We start from the raw sequence: 21059 nt of genomic DNA, 5'->3' as shown, positions 1-21059 counted from the left end.
GAATCTCACATATTGCTGAGGCTGGCCTCCATCCTGAGATCCTCTTGTCTCAGCCTCCCAATTACTGGGATTACAGGTATGTGCCACTACGCCTGGCTTCTAATTTCTAATTTCATCCTCTATAACTTAGTGAGATTTTGTTTCAAAACAAAGAAATAGGGCTGGTATACGTTCAGAGATAGAATATTGCAATTCACCAATAAAATTAATAATAAAATAAACAACTATAGCATTAAAAGTAAGAAAAAATAAATTAAAAAATGTGTGGGTCTAGGGATGGAACCCAGGGGCATTTGACCTCTGAGCTACACCCCCTGCCCTATTTTTTTTTCTATTTTGAAACAGGTTCTCACTGAGTCATGGAGGGCCTCACTAAGTAGCTGAGGCTGTCTGCGAACCGCAGTCCTCGGTCTCAGCCTCCCTAATGCTGGGTTTACAGGCGTGCACCACCACTAAAAATTAAAATTTTAATCTCTAAGTTGTTTTCTGACATGTTAGTATCTTTCCTGGGAAAAACTGAGTGTAGCTTATCTTTTTTTTTTTTTTTTTTTTTGGTGGTACTGGGGTTCCTGGAAACCCTTCTCTGGGCTACACTCCCAGACCTATTTTATATTTTTATTTTGAAACAGGGTCTCTTAAGCCAGCGAGGCTGGCATCAAACCAGCGTGATCCTCCTGTCTCTGCTTCCCAAGCGCGGGCATTATAAGCGTGCACCACCATGCCCGGCCAGCTCTATCTTTTAAACATGTTGTTTTTTAACTGGGCATGGTGGCACATGCATTTTACACCAGCATTTGAGAGGCTGAGACAGGAGGATCATGGTTCACAGACAGCCTCAGCTATTGAGAGAGGCCCTTTGCAACTCAGTGAGACCCTATTTCAAAAAAAATAAAGAATAAAAAATGGGGCTGGGGTTGTTGCTTGAAGACAGAATGCCCCTGAGTTCTATACCCAGTACTCCCCCGCAAAAAAAAAAATTCTTTAACTTTTTAAAAAATTTCCTTTAATCATATGCGAGTCCAAATCACATTGTGGAGATTTTATTGTTCTAGATTAATTTGTAAAGGCTACCAAAAAATTGAGCACAAAGTACTTCTGGCATTTTCACTCCAATAATATTATCCTTCACTGGAAAATTCCAAACATATATGTGTGTGTGTGTGTGTGTGTGTGTGTGCATGCCTGTGCTTATATGAACAGTTCAACTGAATCTTTCATTACAGTGCTAAATGAGAAAGGCTATACTTGCATATACATATATTTGTGTATACACATTTACATATGCATATATATATATATATATATATATATATATATATATTATAGAAAATCGATGTATACCCAGTATAAGAAGTCTAAACATGAACGGTATTTTTTTTAAGTTTTATTTTAAATTTTGTATCAGTTTGCTTGTAACTTGTCATGTTTCTTCTATCTTTTCTGTGAGTTTTGAATTGATAAGAGGACTGCTTTCCCATGCTCACCAACCCCAGGCCTCACATTTCCAAAGCAGGCAGTCACGCTGGCGGTGTCCCACACTCCTGTGAATTTGCCTTCAGACAGTGAGGCCGCTTCAGCCCACGCCATGCCCTCTGCACCTCGTCCCTGTGCAGTACCACGACTGCCCTCTCATTCTGTACTCAAGTCAACTTTGGAATGATTTATATTCTTCAGTCTTCCAGAACTTGTTACTACTTATCTGCACATTAAACTGTAAAGCCCAAGAGTTCAAGGACCATACTTTTATATCTTACTGGAATTACAGTTGCAACTCAACATATTAATGTACCCATAAGAGATGCACAAGTATATCTGGTGCATTTGACTTGATTCATTTCAGGATATTAATTTGATTAAAAATACAATTTTTAGCTGGGTATAATGGTGCACACTTGTAATCCCAGTACTTAGGAGGCGGAGACAAGGGGATCAGAGGTTCACAGCCAGCTTCAGCTATTTAGGGAGGCCCTCCGTAACTTAGTGAGACCCTGTTTCAAAATAAAAAATAGGGTGGTGGTGTAGCTCCGACGTAGAATGCACCTGGATTCAATCCCCAGTACTAGAAACAAATCCCCACTACTACATCTTGGTGGTTGTTTAACAACATATTGATTGTTTTACAACAACCAAGATGGTTGGGTTTATTTTTCGTAGAAAATGTTAACAGGGAAAAACCTATTATTCTATTGCTACCAATTTTTCCCTATTTTGGCATCAATTATTGCGCTCTTTGTAATTCAGTGAATATTATACTAATTAGAGTCCGTCTGGTATATCGGCTCTGGAGCCAGGCTGCTCAGCTGGAATCCTGACATCCTTCCTCCCTCACTTGGTCCTCTCGGGGAGTTCCACTGTTTCTTTGAACTTCTTGGTCCTCACTGTCTCTGGAGGATGATTAGAGTATTTACTTCCTATGGTCATTTTATGAGTAAGTGAATTAATAATACATGTAAAGAATTTATATGTAGTCCTAGTACATAATAAGTATGTCTTAAGTTTTAGATCTTATTATTGGCTAATAAATCATATTTAAAATCAAATTGAGCCATATTACACCCTTATAATGATATAAATATTATAGAGAGAAAAAGGCATTTAAAAGTCAGGCCTTCATCAGGGGCCTTGAAAGCTCCGTCAATATATTTTTGTACACAAACAAAGCAGATGCTCTTGTTTCGATGTCTTCTAAGTGAGGATATGTTTAATATAGTTGGCGAGTCTACTTGTAAGGAAAGATTGTACAGTTTGTAATTATATCATCTATTAAAATATTTTAATCAATCATGATGCTTTCTTATACTGTGAAATGTAATTTTCTTTCCATTAATGTTTAGCTGTTATAAATCCCCATTCTGAGTTTCTACAGGAGGTGTTTAAAGAGCAAAGCGTTTTTTATTTTTATTTATTTTTACTTTTTATTTTCTTGAGATTTATCCATCTTTTATTAAGCCTGACATTCAAGAGATTTGCAAGAACTCAAAGCAGTATCATTCCCTTATTTTTTGTTTAGGAAAATAGTTATTTTTCATTAATGGTAGCATGTTAACATGTATATGGCTTATTAATATTACTTTAAACTAATAACTGTATTTTTAGTGTGTGTGTGTGTGTGTGTGTGTGTGTGTGTGTGTGTGTGAAAGACAGAGAGATTTAACCCAGGGCATTTAACTCAGGCATATCCCCAGCTCTTTTTATTTTTTATTTTTTATTTTTATTATTTTATTTATTTATTTATTTTTAATTGGTGCATTGTAGTCATATATCAATCACATTGGAGTACAAGACTTGAGAGGATATACAAGCACACATCATCCAATTAGCCCTCATCCAGTCCCCATCCCATTCCCTCCACCTCCCTCGATCCCATGCTTATTTGGTGATTAAATTTGGTTCCTCCTTTTAAAAATGTTGAAATGCTGCTTGAATAGAAAGGGTACTAGAATCGTAGAAGGAGAAAGGAGACAGGAGAAAACAGAGAAGGGAAGAGAACTGATGAGGGAGAGGTTCTAATAATGCTACGTCCTTATGTGAAGGCATGGCTCCCAGTATCAAACATGTGTGGGGATGGGGGGCAGGTGAGATGCAGAGGGAAGCTCGCTCAAGTGCTGTGTGCATGTGTGTTTATATCACTTTGAATCTCACTATGATGTATAATTATAATACACCAATAAAAGCTTATTTTTAAAAATCCATTAGCATGGCAAAAAAAAGAAAAGCTAAATCCCTTTTTTCTAATTCCCCCATGAGACCTACTGTAATTCTGCCCTCTGTAATTATATAAAAATAAATTTATAATCTCAGATCACCATAAAAATGGTGAAATTGGGCCAGATTTTTTGTCTGTTTGACCCTAAGATGATTGCACATTTTTAAGATGGAAAGAAACACTTCTAAAAATACTTAGCACTTGATGATATATATATATATACAAGCAGGGTTAAGAATCTGTGTTTAGGACTATAGCTGGCTGGTAACAAAGCTACCTAAGTGCAGTGTTGCAGGGCTCCGATGGGGTTTTTTAAGGGTGTGCTGGCCGGGCTGAGCCCAAGAAGCACAGCCAAAGGAGGCCTGAGCCCCAGCCAGGAAGGAGCAGCATCCTCCATGGAACGCAGACAATGCCTTTCTGCTCATCTCGCTAGGACGTGGAGATAACAAGGAAACACAAAACCCAGGTCTTTCTGAATCTTTAATGCAACCCTTGGAAACCAACTCCCTTGATAGCATTAATTGCAATTAGTTCCATAAGGGAATGTTTTGGAGGAATAAAAAAAGAAAGAAAGGTTTCAAACTCACTCCTCAAGCCCTCTTATTAGGAGGCCCTCAGAAAAGTTTCTGAAAGCCTCATGGGGTAAATCAAGCATTCTGTCAATACCAACTTCGATTATAGCTTTGATTCACTTTCCCCCATGCTGAGAAAAGGTGCAGGCCATGAGTTAATTGGCCTTGTTCTGGCCTAAGTCAGAACTAAAAATTGCCAGTTAGGTAAAAAGTGGTGTGCCTAAGAATCCGGCAATGAGGAAATTCTGCAATCTTTTAAACATGTTCATTTTTTCCTTAGCCACTGGTAAAAAAAAAAAAAAAAAAAAAAAAAAAAAAAAAAAAAAAAAAAAAAAACTTTTGAAAATGAAAATGTTTTAATGTGAGCTTGAAATGAGTCAAGTACACAATAATAATAGTTACATGTAGTTAAAAGACCTGAAATCAGCATGGTTTTTATTTTCCTTTATTTTTTGCTTCTTAATAAAATGCTACTTATTTGTTAATTTGCCAGTGAAATTAAGAACACCGAGACATCTCAAAACCCCTTATTGTGAGGATGTTTCTTGTTTTGTTTTATTGTGTTATTACCAGCATGTTTCACTTCTCAAATTCTATAAAACATTTATCTCAGAAGTTATTGGTGATTTAGAGATTCAGCAAAATTTTCTTTAGATAACTTTTCACTCTTTTGGCCTTATTTTGCATAATCCTTCCTCTTTCTTAGAAAAATAAAAGCAGAGGGGAAAGAATGAACTACCAGAGTGAGAAACTATCATAACTGGCCAAAGTTTTTGCTGCCCTATGCAATTTTATAAATAGAAATATTTGCAATGAGGTTTCAAAGAGCAGATTAAAAAATAATGTACTTTATTGCCAAAGAGGAGTCCTTTTTGACTTTAGAGGAAATGACTCACAAGTGGCAAGAGGACTAAGAAGGAATGACATAGAATGGAAACTAGAGTGATCAGTGCAGCCTTACGCACTGCATATATATGAGACAGTAGCTTGCCTTGGGGTTTTCCTTATTTTTATTTCCAAATGTGATGAGAGGAATCTAAACGATCATGTACATTCTGGTTCTCTCATTTCACAGTTGTTTACCTAATGGCTTTGTTAGCTTGATAATTCAGGCTCTGAGCTAGGTGATGGGGAAAGAAGTAGTACAAAGGCAAATGTGAACCTTACCTCCAGGAAAACTCAGGTGAACAGAGGAGACTCACAGTTTCGATACACTGTTCTGGAAGAAGTTGAAGATCTAAGGGCTCGGGAAAGCTTCCTTGAGGAAGTGGGTTGTAGTTGAAGCTTGAGTGACGTGTAGGCATTAACAGGTGGAATGGGGGTGGAAGGGAGAGAAGCCTTGGGAAGATTATGCAATTTACTTAACACCACACTGTTAGATTAAGTAGTCATTTTACAGTCATTTTTAAAAAGCTGTAAAAAAAAAAGGAGCATGTCTTTAGAAAGTTGTTGTCAACCTACTTATTTTCTGCATGTTCTCATATTCATAAAAAGTATGAATTTTTCATTTTTTATTTCTAAAATGAAGCTTTTTATTTTATAATTTCTACTATTGTTGTCCTCGTTAGTCTCTCTATAATGAACATTTCTTGATGTACAGCTATGCTAAAGACCTTTCCCTGGTGTCTCCCTATTACTAGGAATACAAGCAGGAGTAAGATAGTCTTTGCCCCTGAAGCTCCTGGCAGAAACAGGCATATATATATATATATATATATATATATATATATATATATATATGTACACTAGGTTTTAGGGATTACATAGAAGGTTTCTTGTTAAAAAGGACATCCGATACAAAAGTATGGGCTGGCAAAATGACCACATGTGGACAGGCTATGGGAGGAATCTGGTGTGCAGGAGCATATGGTATGGTTATGTAAAGCTGGCAAGTGGGCAGGGAGGAGATGGCAGGAAATTTGAAGATAGATTCCTTTGGAGTCAAAGGATTATGTGCTAAGCTAGGGAACTGAATTTTATTTTATAGACAGCCCAGGAACAAACATGGTAGTTTAAACATTGGAGACATCTTCTTCTTGAATGAAGTAATTCTGCCAGGTGTTAGATTTTCCTTCTATCTGCTTAGATTTTTCACTATCTTAAAATTCTTCAAATATTTGGGAGTTAAAAATCAAGGGATTATCTGTTAGGGTGGATCCAACAAAGACATTTTCTTATAAGCAGCTTCTCCAGTAAAACTTTCAGTATGAGGGAAGAAAAAGAACTTGTACAGAAGTGGGCGGCTCCCAAAACACAGGTTTGCAGGACTCAGCTGGTGTGTAAGCCCAATTTTTCTTCCAGATTTATTCATTAATTCAAATCACTGATTTAAACTTTTGAATAAAGGTAAAGTGGTACACAAGACACCACAGAAGTTAAATGAATGATTATTTTCACATAGAAAGAAGCATCCTAATGTAAAATAAACATCCCATTACTTGGTGGCAGCCATGTTGAAAAAAGATGGTTGGGAATTAAGACAGAATAGTATCCATGAAATCAGCTATAGTGTTTCGGTTTCTTTTTCCAGAAGTAACAGTGCCTAAGACAGATGAAGTGAGAATATAGAAGAAAATTCAGAATCAAGATATATTTTTTCAGTAGAATAGTCAGGATTTGGTAATTTGCTAAAGAGTTTGGAAATGGTGTATCTTACTCTGGAGCTAATCAGATGTTTAAAATACTGGTAGAATTCAGAAATGCAGCAGGTAGAATAGATCTGGGAGAAATGGTGACACATTGCATTTGGATTTGATAATTCATTCAATAACTGAATCAGAATAAGAACTAAGAAAATAGTGTGTGACTGGAAACAAACATGGGGAATTCTTACATATCATTTGCCTGTCTTTTCATTAACTTATCTTATTTTGTAAAACAGACTATTCACTGAATGAATGAGGAATGAATGAATGAATGAATTATTTTTATAAGCATTTTTATAAAAGTATAGTAAAGGAACATGTATGCCATTTATTCTGGAATGCCAGAACACCTCAACTATCTTATTATAAAGCTTTTGTTTGCTTTTCCTTTTCTCTTTTCTTTTCTTTTTCTGTGTATGTGTTTGTGTAGTTGCTGTTTTGTTGTGCTGGGATTGAGAACAGAGGCATTTCTACTTCAGCCCTTCTGTTTTGAAATAGGGTCTTGTTAGATTGCTGAGAACCTCACTAAGTAGCTGCATCTGGTCTGGGACAACAATTCTCCTGTCTCAGCCTTTGAAGTACTGGACTTATAGGTGTGTGTCCCCACACCAACTGAAGCTTTTGTTTCTGTTGGCAAAAATTCTGAGGACATGGCATCAAGGACAGTTCCATTTCATGTGTATGTGCACATGGTACCTCCTGCTGCCATTTCATTTTTATAAAGCCTGGATAACATTTCTATATTCTCTGATCTAGGTTGCCCAGTGACAAGAATAAACTCTTCTTCAACTTTAACGCACATTTCTTTGCTTTTAATTATATTTTGGGTAAACAACACTCTCGGTACCTACTAATAAAACAGAATGTGCTTTCTTAAAAATCTACCCTTATTATCATAAAGATGGTTTTAGTTGAAAGATGCATTGTCTTTCTATTGTAAAAATCTTCTGTGCAGAGAGAAGAAGAAGTAGTGGAATCTTGTGTGAGTACAGGCAATTTTTTTTGGTAGAATAACCATCCAAAATAATGAAATCCTTGCACAGTTTTTCTTTGGAATTATTTTAAAGGGTAAAAGTGATGAGGAGGGAGGTCAAACTGATAACAGTGTTGAAAGTGATTTGGAATCAGCATCACATCACTTACAACTGCCTTAGACATCTATTTGAAGCACAACATGATATTTCTGTAATTATTTTACTTCCCTTTAATAACTGCATAGGAATAGGTTTGTTTCCCCAGTGAATAGCTCTGTTCAGAGCCTTTCCTTATCTTTATTTTCCAGGTTTCACTAGTGGTTGATATCATATGCATTCTTGCAGGGAGACAGTGGATAAATCAAATCAAAGTAGTTTTCCATCAAATCAAAGATTACATACAAGAAGTGGAGCAGTAGCATGAAACAAGTTTTGTTGGGGAAAGGAGGAAGAAAATGGAAGAATAAAATAATTGTTTCAGAGAACAGAAATCATAAAACATTGTAAATAGAATCCAATGTATAGTGAATGCTATAGATGCCCTAAATTTTATTGACTACAGCTTATCATATGTCTTTTAACAATTAGTTATAGTATAGTTAAAGGTTATTCTTAAACTTGATCTCTTCTGAGGTGTTAAACTACACTAAACTGTTCAGGTGTATAAAATCAAGATGTAAAATTCAGGTAAGTTACAAAATGATGGTACTGATTATATGCTAATGCCCTTAATGACAAGTGTTTTCTAGTACAGTTTGCGATTATTTTTGTGAGTTACTTTGCATTTGTGTTCTTCGATTAGAGGACAATATAAAAAAGCCAACATATATAATGTAAAATATTCTTTGGTTAAATTAGACACTGGCTTAAATAAACTTTACCGTATAAATTGGAAAAATGCATTGGGTTATGTTTAATATCTACCTCCAATTATGAAAACTGCCCAATTTGAATGTAATATGGCCAGCAATGCAAGAGAAGGAAACCCGTATTAATCTTAACATACATTGAGGGGTCAGGCCTAAACTCTGTATGGATTAATGCTCTCTAATTACATCTTGTTTGTTTTTCTGAAAGCCATACTTAAATTATTTTGTCATTATATATCTCTTTAAAGTATTTTCAAACAAATTTTACTTACATCATTTTTCCCATACATATGGGAAAGCGTATGAGCATATTATAGTATATAATATGGGATTAGTAAATAGCCAGTGTTTTTCCAAAGGCTCCATAAAGTATATTGACAGCTTAATTGGTTTAACATGAATCTGTGTTTTTCCCTATATTTGTGCCATCCTGCTTCATGAGCTATTATATCACCAGTATCTCTGTATTACTCCTGTAACTCGGAATCTAAACATTTTTCTCCCCTGATGGTAGTGTTATAACCAAATGCTTCAATTTAATTTTGACACCCTCTAATCTGTCCTCCTACATACTCATGGGATCTAACTTCCTATCCTTCCATTCTCTATTAAGTACACAAAATTCTGTTAAGTTCTCCAAGGTTCACAATAATGAACACACTGTACCTGTGTGAAGGAGTTTGCAGTCTCCTAGAGCAGGAAAAATGTGTGTAAGTCAAACTGCCATCCAGTCAAAAAAAACTCAAGGAGGAAGAGATGAATTGCAGTCGTCACCCACAGGGCACAGAAAGGACTTTCTGCTGCAGGAATCAAAAAGGTTGCGGGGGTTTTTTGTTTGTTTGTTTGTTTGTTTTGTTATAATAGTGGCATTTGTAGTAGAGATGATGATTAGGTGAGAATCAAGAGAACAGAGACAGGGGAAGCACATTCCAGCTAAATGGAAGTGGCAGATAAATACATGGAGTAGACCTGGCTGGATCATACGGTGTAAAACAAGAAATGGTGGAGTAAGGGTGAAAACACATGAATTAGCAATTTTGTGTGTGTGGTACTGGGATGGAACCCAGAGGCTTTCTACCTCCGGGCTATACTCCCAGACCTATTTTATATTTTATTTGGAAACAGGTTCGCACTAAGTTGCTGGGAGCCTCACTAAGTAGCTGAGGCTGGCTTCAAACCTGTGCGATCCTCCTGTCTCAGACTCCCAAGCAATGGGATTACAAGTGTGCACCACCACGCCTGGTTCATGGAGTATTTTTAAAGTTAGGCTACTCTTTATGTTCTTTCTCTATTAAGTTAGTGTCTCATCCTTTATCTAAGGCACTTGCATTTGTTTCCTGTCCGTGTACTGATCTGCCTTTGGGTCATCTTCACTCGAATGGCTCATCCTTATTGTCCATGTTTCATCCTTGGTCTTATCTAGCCAAAAAGGACCCCTTGAGTCCTCCATCCTGCTAGGATCTACAGTGTCCTCCACTTCTCACTCCTCATCCAATAACAGTCCTGTTCATATAGCTATTTCCATAGCCATTTTCATTGTCCTGTCATTCACTCACTTGTTTGCCTGAAATATATAGCCCACAGGACAGGTCACTCGTATGTAGCTTGCTACTGTATTTATGGCTGTATCACAGTAGGATTCAGACTAAAGAAATTAGACAAATAATATTTTCTAATTGAATGAATGAATGCAATCTCTACCTTTTAGTTTTCATATATACAATCATTATTAAAGACTGAGGGAAAAAATAGTGTGTATGTCTTATCTTTTATCTTTGCCAGATTCCCTGTTCTTAACATTCTGCCTTTTACCTTTACAACCACATTCAAATTGTCATCGTTTTACTGCTTACTGAGCTCTAGATTTCCAAATCTAGCTAGTTACCTATCTTATATTACTCCTGTATCTGAGGCTTGCTGAAATTATCTCTTAACTTGGTATGTATGGCTCAGAGACACTTTGATTCTCCTGTCCTTTTTGAGCTTGTTTTCAAGTTGTTCTTTCTGTCACTTTTAAAAAGTGGCCGGTTCTATTTCCACCTGTATGTGGATTTATTCTTCTAGAACTTTACCCATACTTATGGCTGTATCTAAAACCCTGCTGTCCTGGTGTGCATCTCCTAATGCCACTGGATATTTCTAGTCTCTGTGTGTATGGCTGATGTGTAGTTAGATTCCAATCCGAAGGGTATGACCTGGGAAACTTCTTTGTTTCACATTCATTAACTATAAAATTGAGATAATATCTATTCTTTGAGGCTGCTGAGAGGTAATATATGCAATGCCTCACCCATAACCAGCCACAGGATTATGAAATCACTCAAATATTTTCCATTATTATCATTTAAAAATTCTGTTGACTCTAGACATCAATACCAATGATACTTCTAAACTGCATGAGAATACAACTAGTTCTCTATATTAAGAAACTGTATTTTGAGTCATGACATTTACTTATGTGCCTAAAATTTCTTAAAAACAATTCTACTGTGTGTTTTAAGTTTGCATTGAAGTGTGCCTACTGACGATTGACAAGGGGAAAAAAAAACCTATGATGGATATCAAAAAATAACATTAATGAGCTGCTAAAGCTAAAATTACAGGAACTTATGAAATTGGTTAAACATAAAAACCATTAAACTGTTTACTGAAGCTTCACAGATATACTGCAGCTAATGAGCATTTCTGCTATTTAAATAAGCCCAAATTGAACACACATTACATGGATACATAATTAGTCATGGCAGTCAAACACACATAGGCTTACTTTTAAAGCTCTATTTAGGAAATCTTTTCCATTTGATTTATTTTGTTAATTAAAATATTTTTCAGTATTCACTTATTTTTATAATATTGTTTTCACAAGTAGTGTAATTTGCTATAGGATTTCTGCACGTTTTTATTTAGGCTTTAAATGCAGCAAATGGGGATTTTATGTCAGACATTTTTCTTAACCCCTTTCTATAAATGTTTATATCACTTGATGGCATCATTCAGCATTTTAAACATTTCTTTCACTCACAAGTATATATAAAATATTTCAACAGCCTTTCTGCTTTTTTCACTGTCTCATCATTATCGAGAAGTATTAAGCACCCAAATGTGCATAGAATTATGATGATTATGGTCCAAATCAGATTAAAGGATGATCTGTTTCTTCAAGGAGTTTGTGGTCTTAAGTAGATGGTATCATTGAATATAAATAAGCAAATCAAAGTGCAGCATTTGGGAATCCAACAGAGAATTTGAAAACAATCCCCATATATTTACTTCAAGAACACTGACCTCCTTGAGGAGATCTCTTCCAGATAAAATGAAATCAAATCTTCAAGGAGTTCAGAGTCTTAAAGAGATAGAATTATTGCAGGGAAATAAGCAAATCAAGGTGAAGTGCTTGCAGGATTTTAATTCTGAATTGATTAGTTGGTCAGTTTAGGAAATGGAAATGAAACTCTCAGTAGAATACAAGTGAAACAAAAGGAGTTGCTAACAGCTGTTATTGACATCCATCCTTTTTATTTGATGTGAGGAGCCCAAGTTTATCTTGAGCATGCTGGGGGAAAAATCAGATTCAAACTTTTATTCTGCCTGAATTTTATAAGCATATACAACCCCAAAATTGTATAACTGGAACAGCCAGGAAACCAAACAGTCAAATTAATCAAAAGAAATTACATTAATAATGCATCTATAATTCCCTAGATAGTATGTTTGTCTCTGTAGAAACCTTTTATTTTTTGTGTTGGGAGAATGAAACCAGGGACATCCTACCTCCAACGACACCCCAGACATTTTTATTATTTTTGTTTTGTTTTGTCTCATTAAGTTGCTGAAGTTCTCCTTAAAATGCTGAGGTTGACCGTGACCTCCTAGCTCAGCCTCCCAAATACAGGAATTACAGGTGTGTGCCACCATGCTGGGCCAAAAGCTTTTTTTCTTTTTTTTAAAGTAATATTTGGGCTTCCTTCTCACAAAGAACCCATTTCTCTAACAGTAGAAAATAGAGCAACAAGAAAACTAATTAAGACATTATAGGGGGAAAGCCTACCAACTGCTCTGTTCATGTATGTTACCATCACTATTAACTACATTATGATGTGAGACTATGATGCATCAATAAAAGTATTAGAGATAGGATAATCAGAATAATATGTAATACGAAAATTAAATCATTGGAATAGGCAACTCCAAGCCACAAAACATTTATCAGGTTATTCTTTGTTCCAACCATTATGCCAGATGGTGGAGAAGAGGCTGACTCAGACAGAGTCCCTGAATTCAGAGTATAGAAGGTTAAAAAAAAAAGTAATTGAAAAAAGGCACACAGTGCCCAGTGTAACAGAAAGTGGTACAAATGCTAGTCACAATGGGTAGGAAAACAGAAGGATCAAACTCACTAATAATCAGTCATAAAATAGAGTCATAAAAGAGAAGGCCCAGAGGAAGTCTGTGAACTGGGCTTAGGATGTCTTGATTTGGAACAGATACCCAGGTTATAGTCTCCAAAAGGCCGAGAGAAGGACATGAATAAAGAAAACCTCAAGGTAAAGTTTGAGCTCATAGCCATAGAGATGAATTTCAAGGCCCAATTTATCATTATTTCTGACGGAGAAAATACAATGCACTGAATATTTGAGAATTGGGAAGAGAAAGAGAGAAGGAGGAACTGGAACCTAGGACAGTTTAAAGATGAAGAGTGCTCAGATAGCATTGTGTTATGCACATCTGAGAAGAAAAGAGGTCGGAGTTATTATGATTCAGCTGTGGGATGCAAAGAAGTGCAAAGGGATAAAGACTGACATTCCAGAATTTGAGGACCAAGTTTTCATGAAAGGGACAGATTGAAAGGCATAATTGGGTGGTGAGAAAAGTAAGCGGTGTGTATATGTTACTTTAGCAAATTGGGTAAATAGAGATATAAGAATGGCTACTGGAAAGGAATAGCATGCCAAAAAGTTTTTCAAAATACACGAGAGGAAAAAATGAAAAATATAATACACTCACGAGGGAAAGAGGTAATATTCTAAGTCCCAGAGGAGCAGAAAGGCACAGAATCAAGGACACATTTTCAGGGATTTACAAAAGGCAAATGGTGACTCTTCACAGTGATCTCCATTTTGTTTGGGGGATAGTGTGTTAATTAAAATGCTTAGAGGTAGAAGGGAGATGGGAGGACCAGGTTCATGCCATCCAAACTTGATAATTTCAATCGAAGGTGTTCTGTGGCTCTGTCCTTCCTTACCCCAGGTTGTACTGTTTAAACAGAACTCTGATTTCCTGGCCCTGTAATTAGACTTTATTTATTTTGCTCCGATTTCGCTTTCAGCTCTGAATTACCAAGATTACTCCTTCAGCCAGTCTTTGTGTTTCATTTTGTTTTGGTCCTACTGGGTAATAGGTTATGTAAAATGAAACAACAAGTGCATAGACGAATGCATCTATGTTTTCCAGATATCATTTTATTACAAATGTTGAAAGATTTTATTCCCCCCATTGTTTTATAACACATCAAACTCTGCAAAGAGCACTAATAATCCTTTTTCATTATGATTTCTGTTCCAATGTTTTATTGCTTATGGAGAGTTAATTTATATTTATATACTAAAATATAACATTCTTGACATCTTTTTATAAATACTGAGAAATATACTTGTCATGTACTTGTGGGCTTCTCGTCTACATATATGACAGCACAGCTACATCAGTTTAATTGACCTTGGCAATCTGCATCTGCTAGCAATGTGTCCCCGAGGGATGGTTCCTGCAATTTTAAGCTGTGGCTTATTGAAGAACTTGTGTGTCACAATACAATTAAGTCTATATAAAAAAATCATTTCATGCATAGCATTAAATTGACTAAAAGTTCCTATTTCAAAACCATTTCTTGTTATAAAGCTACCTCGGAGTGTCTTTGTTTTTTAAATAAGCTCATTTGAACACAGTAGTAATTAAAGCAGAAAATTAACATAAATCTAGAATGTTTGGTATGAACTAAGGATGTTTTCATTTGTTTTAAAGACTGCATAAAATTCCAGGCACCATATCATTTAGCATATTTCTCTCCCATTTGCAGAATAATATGGGATGCGAATAAGCATGCTTTGAGGTTCTTTTTCAAGCTCTTTCTCTATTCAACTATGGAGCTGCAGAGACATATGCTAGTCTCCATGGAGAGATAATCCCATGAAAATCTGAGAAAAGTGTACATGATCATAACAGAAATTCCTGCTCCCACCTTATTTTACAAACAAGAAAAGAGAAACACAATCCCTCTATTAATATTCATTTAACACTTCATAGGAAATGGCAAGCAGCCATTTGGTTTGCAAATGTAAATATACATTTTTCATCCACTTATGCTTTCACTCCTTCCAAGCTGGATAAAGGCAGAACAGACAACATACTTCTGAGGGTGATTTTCATTGTGTTCCAAGTTAAATGTGTCTGCGGAAAAGGCTGTAAGAGATTTTGAGTGGTGAGTAGAAGGATGGTTACAATGAGGAGGAAAAGGAAGGTCTTCCTGAGAAGAACCTGCTAAATAAATGAACTCTTTCTGAGTAAATTATGAATAAAATGAATATTTATTATTAAATACTCTTATTGGTGCCCTGCAGTCTCACATCTCACACAACATAATGTAGTTCAGATTGATAGGGACACACATACACACAGCACTTGGTAAGCTTTCCCCTGACTTCCTCCCTACTCCTTCCTCTTTCCCATAAGTGATATTGAGAATGACACTATTTCACATATGTACACAACATATGTTGACAGAAGTGTTTAATTCTCCCCCCACTACCACCATCACTACCCTCCCCTAGACCCTCTCCTTTGGGATTTTTTTCCCATTATCTAACTTCCTTTCTTATATACCAATTATTCCCTGATTTCCACATATGAGAAAAAAGATGACCCTTCATTTGCTGTGTATGGCTAATCTCTCTTAATATAATGATCGCCAGATCCCTTCATTTTCCTGTAAGTGACATAACTTTGTTCTTCTTTATTGCTGAGTAGAATTTCATTATATGTATATCCCATAAATTTATAATCCATTCATCTGCCTATGGATACCTAGGCTGGTTCCATAATTTGGCTATTGTGAACTGTACTGCTATAAGCATGAGTATGCATGCATTACTATAATACTCTTATTTCAATCCCTTTGTATAGTCACTAATGGTATAGCTAGATCCTATGGTGGATCCAGTCCCAGTTTCCTGAAGAGAGTATAGATTTTCTTTACTGTCTCCTTACATTCTAAATTAGATACTTTGTCATTAAATACACACCACACACACACACACACACACACACACACACACACACACACTGTGTAAAAAATAATGACCCTATTTCAAGAGTCATTAAAATTAAGAAAGGTATTATTTGCATCCACAAGCATATTTAAAATTTCAATGAATGTATGAAGGCTATATAAATATTGCATCTGCTTAAACAAAGTCTTTTGTACACACAGAGAAAAGATCCTATTTACTTGATGCTTAACTTGTGATAAGGCATCATTCTTGAAGTTGGCTTCATGCCACTGAAAAGAAGCACTTCAGACCTAGTGTAGCATTGCTTCCATTCAGAAAATTTGTCCATGTTTCACTTTGTCAATGACCTTTTATAGAGAAGGACATATAAATATGAAATATTAAAATGGATTAAATTATCTCTATTTTGATTGATGTTAATAACATGATAGACAGCTGAGTGACCTCTCATCTTTAATTTGTTTTTATTGTTTCCTTTTATTTATTAAATGAAACTAGAAATGCATTAAACTTGAAGGCCTCCAAAGCTGCAGAGGGAAATCCAGTAAATAATTTTCAAAAAGAGGCTAAGATTAGTTTTAATATAAAAAAACACTCATTTCTACTTTGGAACATAATATCAAAGAATCGTTTCATTTTTATCGGGGTTAGCTGGATATTACAAATCATGAAATAATTAAAACAGTTGATGATCAGGTTTAAGGCTTCTAAGGTTAAATGCATCAAACATTGATAAATGAGAGATTATTTTTATTTTTAGTCTGCTTTTATTGGCATATTATAGTCTAACATCATAATGTAAATTGTGTTGACAGTGACATGCAGGCACACAGCAAGAGCTTATTTTTAAAAATACTTAAGTAGATAGGAATGTTTAGGGACACATGATACAATGCTTAGACAATAGAAACATCCACTAACAGAAGAGTGTTTTGGATTCACAAATAAATAATCCTATGGCGGCTTTATGGTATTAGTGCTAAAAATTTTAATAAATTCAAAGTTCCTTAATAAACTCCTAGTAATATCTCCTGCATATTTGCAGAGTGTGTTTGTGATGGAGTCTGAAAATTGCAGTGAATTGCCCTGTATACATTTTTGTATTATAAGAAGTTCTAAAGCACATTGTCAAGAACTTCAATGTAATTCACCAAGCATTTACTAAGTACCTACTGTGTATGTGCTCGAGAAAAACCTTAGATATTGTGAGGCCAGAATCTTAAATAGTTTGAAGGCTCCTGCTTAAGAAAATAAAATTTTTAAATTGGGCACAGTGCCTTGAAAGAGGTCGATGGCAGTAAGGAACCCTCGCTGAAGCTTCACTAACTCTGCAGTATATATGTCTTTAAATCCACTGGATGCTGTGAAAGGTCAAAGATAACTAAGCATAATCCCTACGATGATCAAGCTGAGAGCAAAATCTATGCTTAGCTTTCAAGGATATTTCTGTAAAAAAGTGAGATAAATATGCAAAAAGGTTTTGATCTCCTAGCAAAATGATTTTGAATTCATTACCACTTAAAAGCCATCATTATTTCAGATCTTTATGTGATCCAAAGTTATATCAGTCTGAAACAAATAAGATCATTTCTTATAGAAAAGAATTTTTTTCTCCTTTGCTTATAATTATAAAACTTACTCTAGATGCTATTGGACGACGATGTATCCTAAGCTGCCATTGTTAAGATAGGTTGATTGAGAACCCTTTTCACTATTGACTTTCTTGCAACTCAAACAACTGTCAACAGATGGTGGTGATGATCTGTTATACGGCAGGGAGCGGTGATAAAGGTCTCTTTCCATGTGACCTTTAAAGACATTATAAAACTCTCAAAATGCCATTCTGCATTGAAAATAATTACATGAATATTTAATTTTGCTCTCGATGAAAGGTGAAATCACATAAGAAATACAAATAGCAGATTTTTAAATAAAAGTCTGAATGTGATAGCACTGACTCATCTTCTCATTCATTCATGCACCCATCAATCCAATCAAGGATCATCTATGTTCTAAGAACTGTACTAGGCTCTGTGGGGTGTAGTAGCAAGCAGTATGTACATATTCCTGTTATGGAAACTACTTTTCTGTTTGAGAAACACAATTAACAGTTATCACGTAATAACTTTCTGTACTTTTAATATTCTTTAAGTATAAACCTATAGATATACCATGGTTTATTTTTATGGTGTCTTTTTTATCTACTTTAAAAAAAATTTTGGTATCAGAATAATATAGTTGATCACTTTATTATTACTTAAACTATTCAGTTCAAATGCTCTGATTTCTACTGCAGACCTCCAAACCTTTGTCTTTTAGTTTAAGTTGTTATATTCTCTTGGAGTTAAAGAGTAACTCCCTTAGTATGTCCTGAAATGCTATACTTAAACATTATGACCGTATACCTAGAGAGAAAAATCTACTCCTAAACCCTAGCCAATCTGACTCTAACATAGGATGCCATCTGCCTTTCTTCATTTTTTCTCATTGACAACCCTTTATCTTCAATTATATTCTTTCATCTCTTCCAAATTTCAGGAATATATTTCTAGCCAAAATTTTCTTTAGATGTTTTCCTCAAAACAACTCAACCTTTTCCATATTCTGTGATTTAAGATTCATTGGAGTGCAACATATTTAGCAAATAATTGTAACATTATTTTACAGAGCAATTTTCACAATAAACTAATGATGATGTTAGTACATGTTGGTTTTTACAAAACAAACAAAGTAGAAATTTCCGGCTAAATGTTACTATGTTACTGGGTTTATTAAATTGCTTATCAGTAAGGAAGAATAATTTGGTGAAAACTTAGAAGACTTTGCCTCATTTTACCTTGTAAAATGTCTTGTAAAAAGAAGAAATTTCCCAGTGACTCCAATTCATAACACAACTTATGCCCATGATACACAGGAACAAGTGTGGGAATCACATAAACAGGAATGAATTCCTTGGGGTAGGGGAAAGTAGTTAAGGATAAATAAATTTTAGAAAATGCGCTTTATGTGTGTGCTAGTCAGTTGTCCCTTTATGTGACAAAATGCCTGAGATAAATAGCTTAAACAAAGAAAGGTTTATTTTGACTCATGTTTTTAGCCCACGGTTGACGGTTGCTTTCAGGCCTGTGACAAGGCAAAACATCACGGTGGAAGTGTGTGGGTCAGAGAGCTGCTTATCTTATAGTGCCCAGGAAATGGGAGAGGGATGATAGGAGTAAGGAAGGAGGAGATAAAAAGAGAAAAAGGGAGAGGAGAGAAGAGAGAATGAGCATTAGATGGAGAGGAGGGGTACATGATATAATAGTATCCCCCATGGACCCATTGGCTTCAACTAGACCTCACTTCCTCAGTACTCCACTGAATTACAAATCCATCAATGAATTGATCTATTTATGAGGTGAGAGCCCTCATCATCCAGTCTTCTAAAAGCTCTGTCTCTGAGCATCGTTGCCTTGGAGAACAAAGCCTTTAACACATGAATTTTGGAGTCATTTCACATTCAAACCATAGTGTTATATACTTAAAATGATGTTCTTCCGTTTTTGTGGATCCAATACTTGTTAGATATAAATATCGGATCATAAACACTGCCCAAGTCTGTGGGTTTTAATTTCTACAGGTGAAGTGTATTTTGAGTAGGTTAAGTCAGCATACTTTTAATGTATCAATTCCAATATTTTGTATTAACTTTAAATTTTTATGGTTCATTAAAAACAGTTGTGTGAGTCCCTAGAACAGTAATTAAAGCATAATTTTTCTAATTTTCAAATTATTATTATGTGATGCACAGATTACTCACTGACTGTTGTCTTTTACTTTTTTTTCCTAGTAAAAGAAGCTTTGAGTCCTATAAAATTTAACAGATGGGATCTCCCAGCAGTAGATCCAGAAACTATGCAAACCAGTGAACCATGGGTGTTTGCAGGTGGTGATGTTGTCGGCGCAGCTAACACTACAGTGGAATCCGTGAATGATGGAAAGCAGGCTTCTTGGTACATTCACAAATATATACAGGTAGGCATTTGCTATCATTTTCAGCTATTTTTTTTCCAATGGATAAGTATTTTTTCTGTTATTTTTGATGCTCATCTATATGAACATTTTTAAGATATATAATAAGAATATATTAAATATGCACATACATATTTACTTGAGTATACTTATAAATGCATGTTTACTTGTCTTTTATATACTTTTATACATAGAAGCAGATATTCTTTTATCCATGCATATTTATTTTTATATAGTTTTATACTTTTATAAATGGCTTAAATCTGTTTAGTTGACTGAAAATTCACTGTACATTTTTGCTAGTGGAAAATTATGAAGCTTTTAGTCTTGCTGTGTTGAGTATTTTTAGTGGCTTAAATACACAGATACTGCCGGGTGTGGTGGCGCACACTTGTAATCCCAGCGCTTGGGAGGCGGAGTCAGGAGGATCACACAGGTTCGAAGCCAGCTGCGCTGGCATTAAGAAACCCTGTTTCCAAATAAAAATATAAAATAGGTCTGGAAGTGTAGCCCAGAGGTAGAAGGGCTTCCAAGAACCCCAGTACCACACACACACAAAAAAGACACAGATGCTACATTTATCAAATGTAATCCTATATGGTATGATAGGAGATGGAATCTATAGCCTACATTCATTGGGATCTTACATGTTTTCATCACCTTATCATTACTTAAGGGTTCAAAGCATTCAATATTCTCTCTTGCTTATTTGGTCTGTCCATGTAGACCACATGAGGTCCTATCCAATTCCCAAAATCTGTGTACAAAAAAATAGAAAAAACTGTTTATGAATTTGCATTGTAATTTTATTTTTATTTGTGTATTAATACTGGAGATTGAACCCAGGGATATTCTACCTTTGAGCTACACCCCCACCATTTTTTACTTTTAATCTGAAACAGTCTTGCTATATTGCTGAGGCTGGCCTCCAACCAGCATCTTCCTGTCTCGGCCTTCCAAGTCCTGGGATTACAGGCATGTGTTGTTATACTCAGCCAC

General features: G+C 35.5%; 1 protein-coding gene across 1 annotated transcript in view; it reads left to right on the top strand.

The window, feature by feature from the left end:
* DPYD (dihydropyrimidine dehydrogenase) overlaps window positions 1–21059 on the top strand; it is a gene marked incomplete at both ends in the record, with an annotated part of 932092 nt that overhangs the window by 421319 nt on the left and 489714 nt on the right. The window contains one exon of the mRNA XM_080690443.1: window positions 19879–20063. Within this exon, the coding sequence (XP_080546569.1) occupies window positions 19879–20063 (185 nt within the window). The remainder of the gene's footprint in view (window positions 1–19878; window positions 20064–21059) is intronic.

This window comes from Muscardinus avellanarius (assembly GCF_963383645.1).
Source record: "Muscardinus avellanarius genome assembly, chromosome: 3".
Taxonomy (NCBI): domain Eukaryota; kingdom Metazoa; phylum Chordata; class Mammalia; order Rodentia; family Gliridae; genus Muscardinus; species Muscardinus avellanarius.
This window is presented reverse-complemented; position numbering and strand designations above follow the sequence as displayed.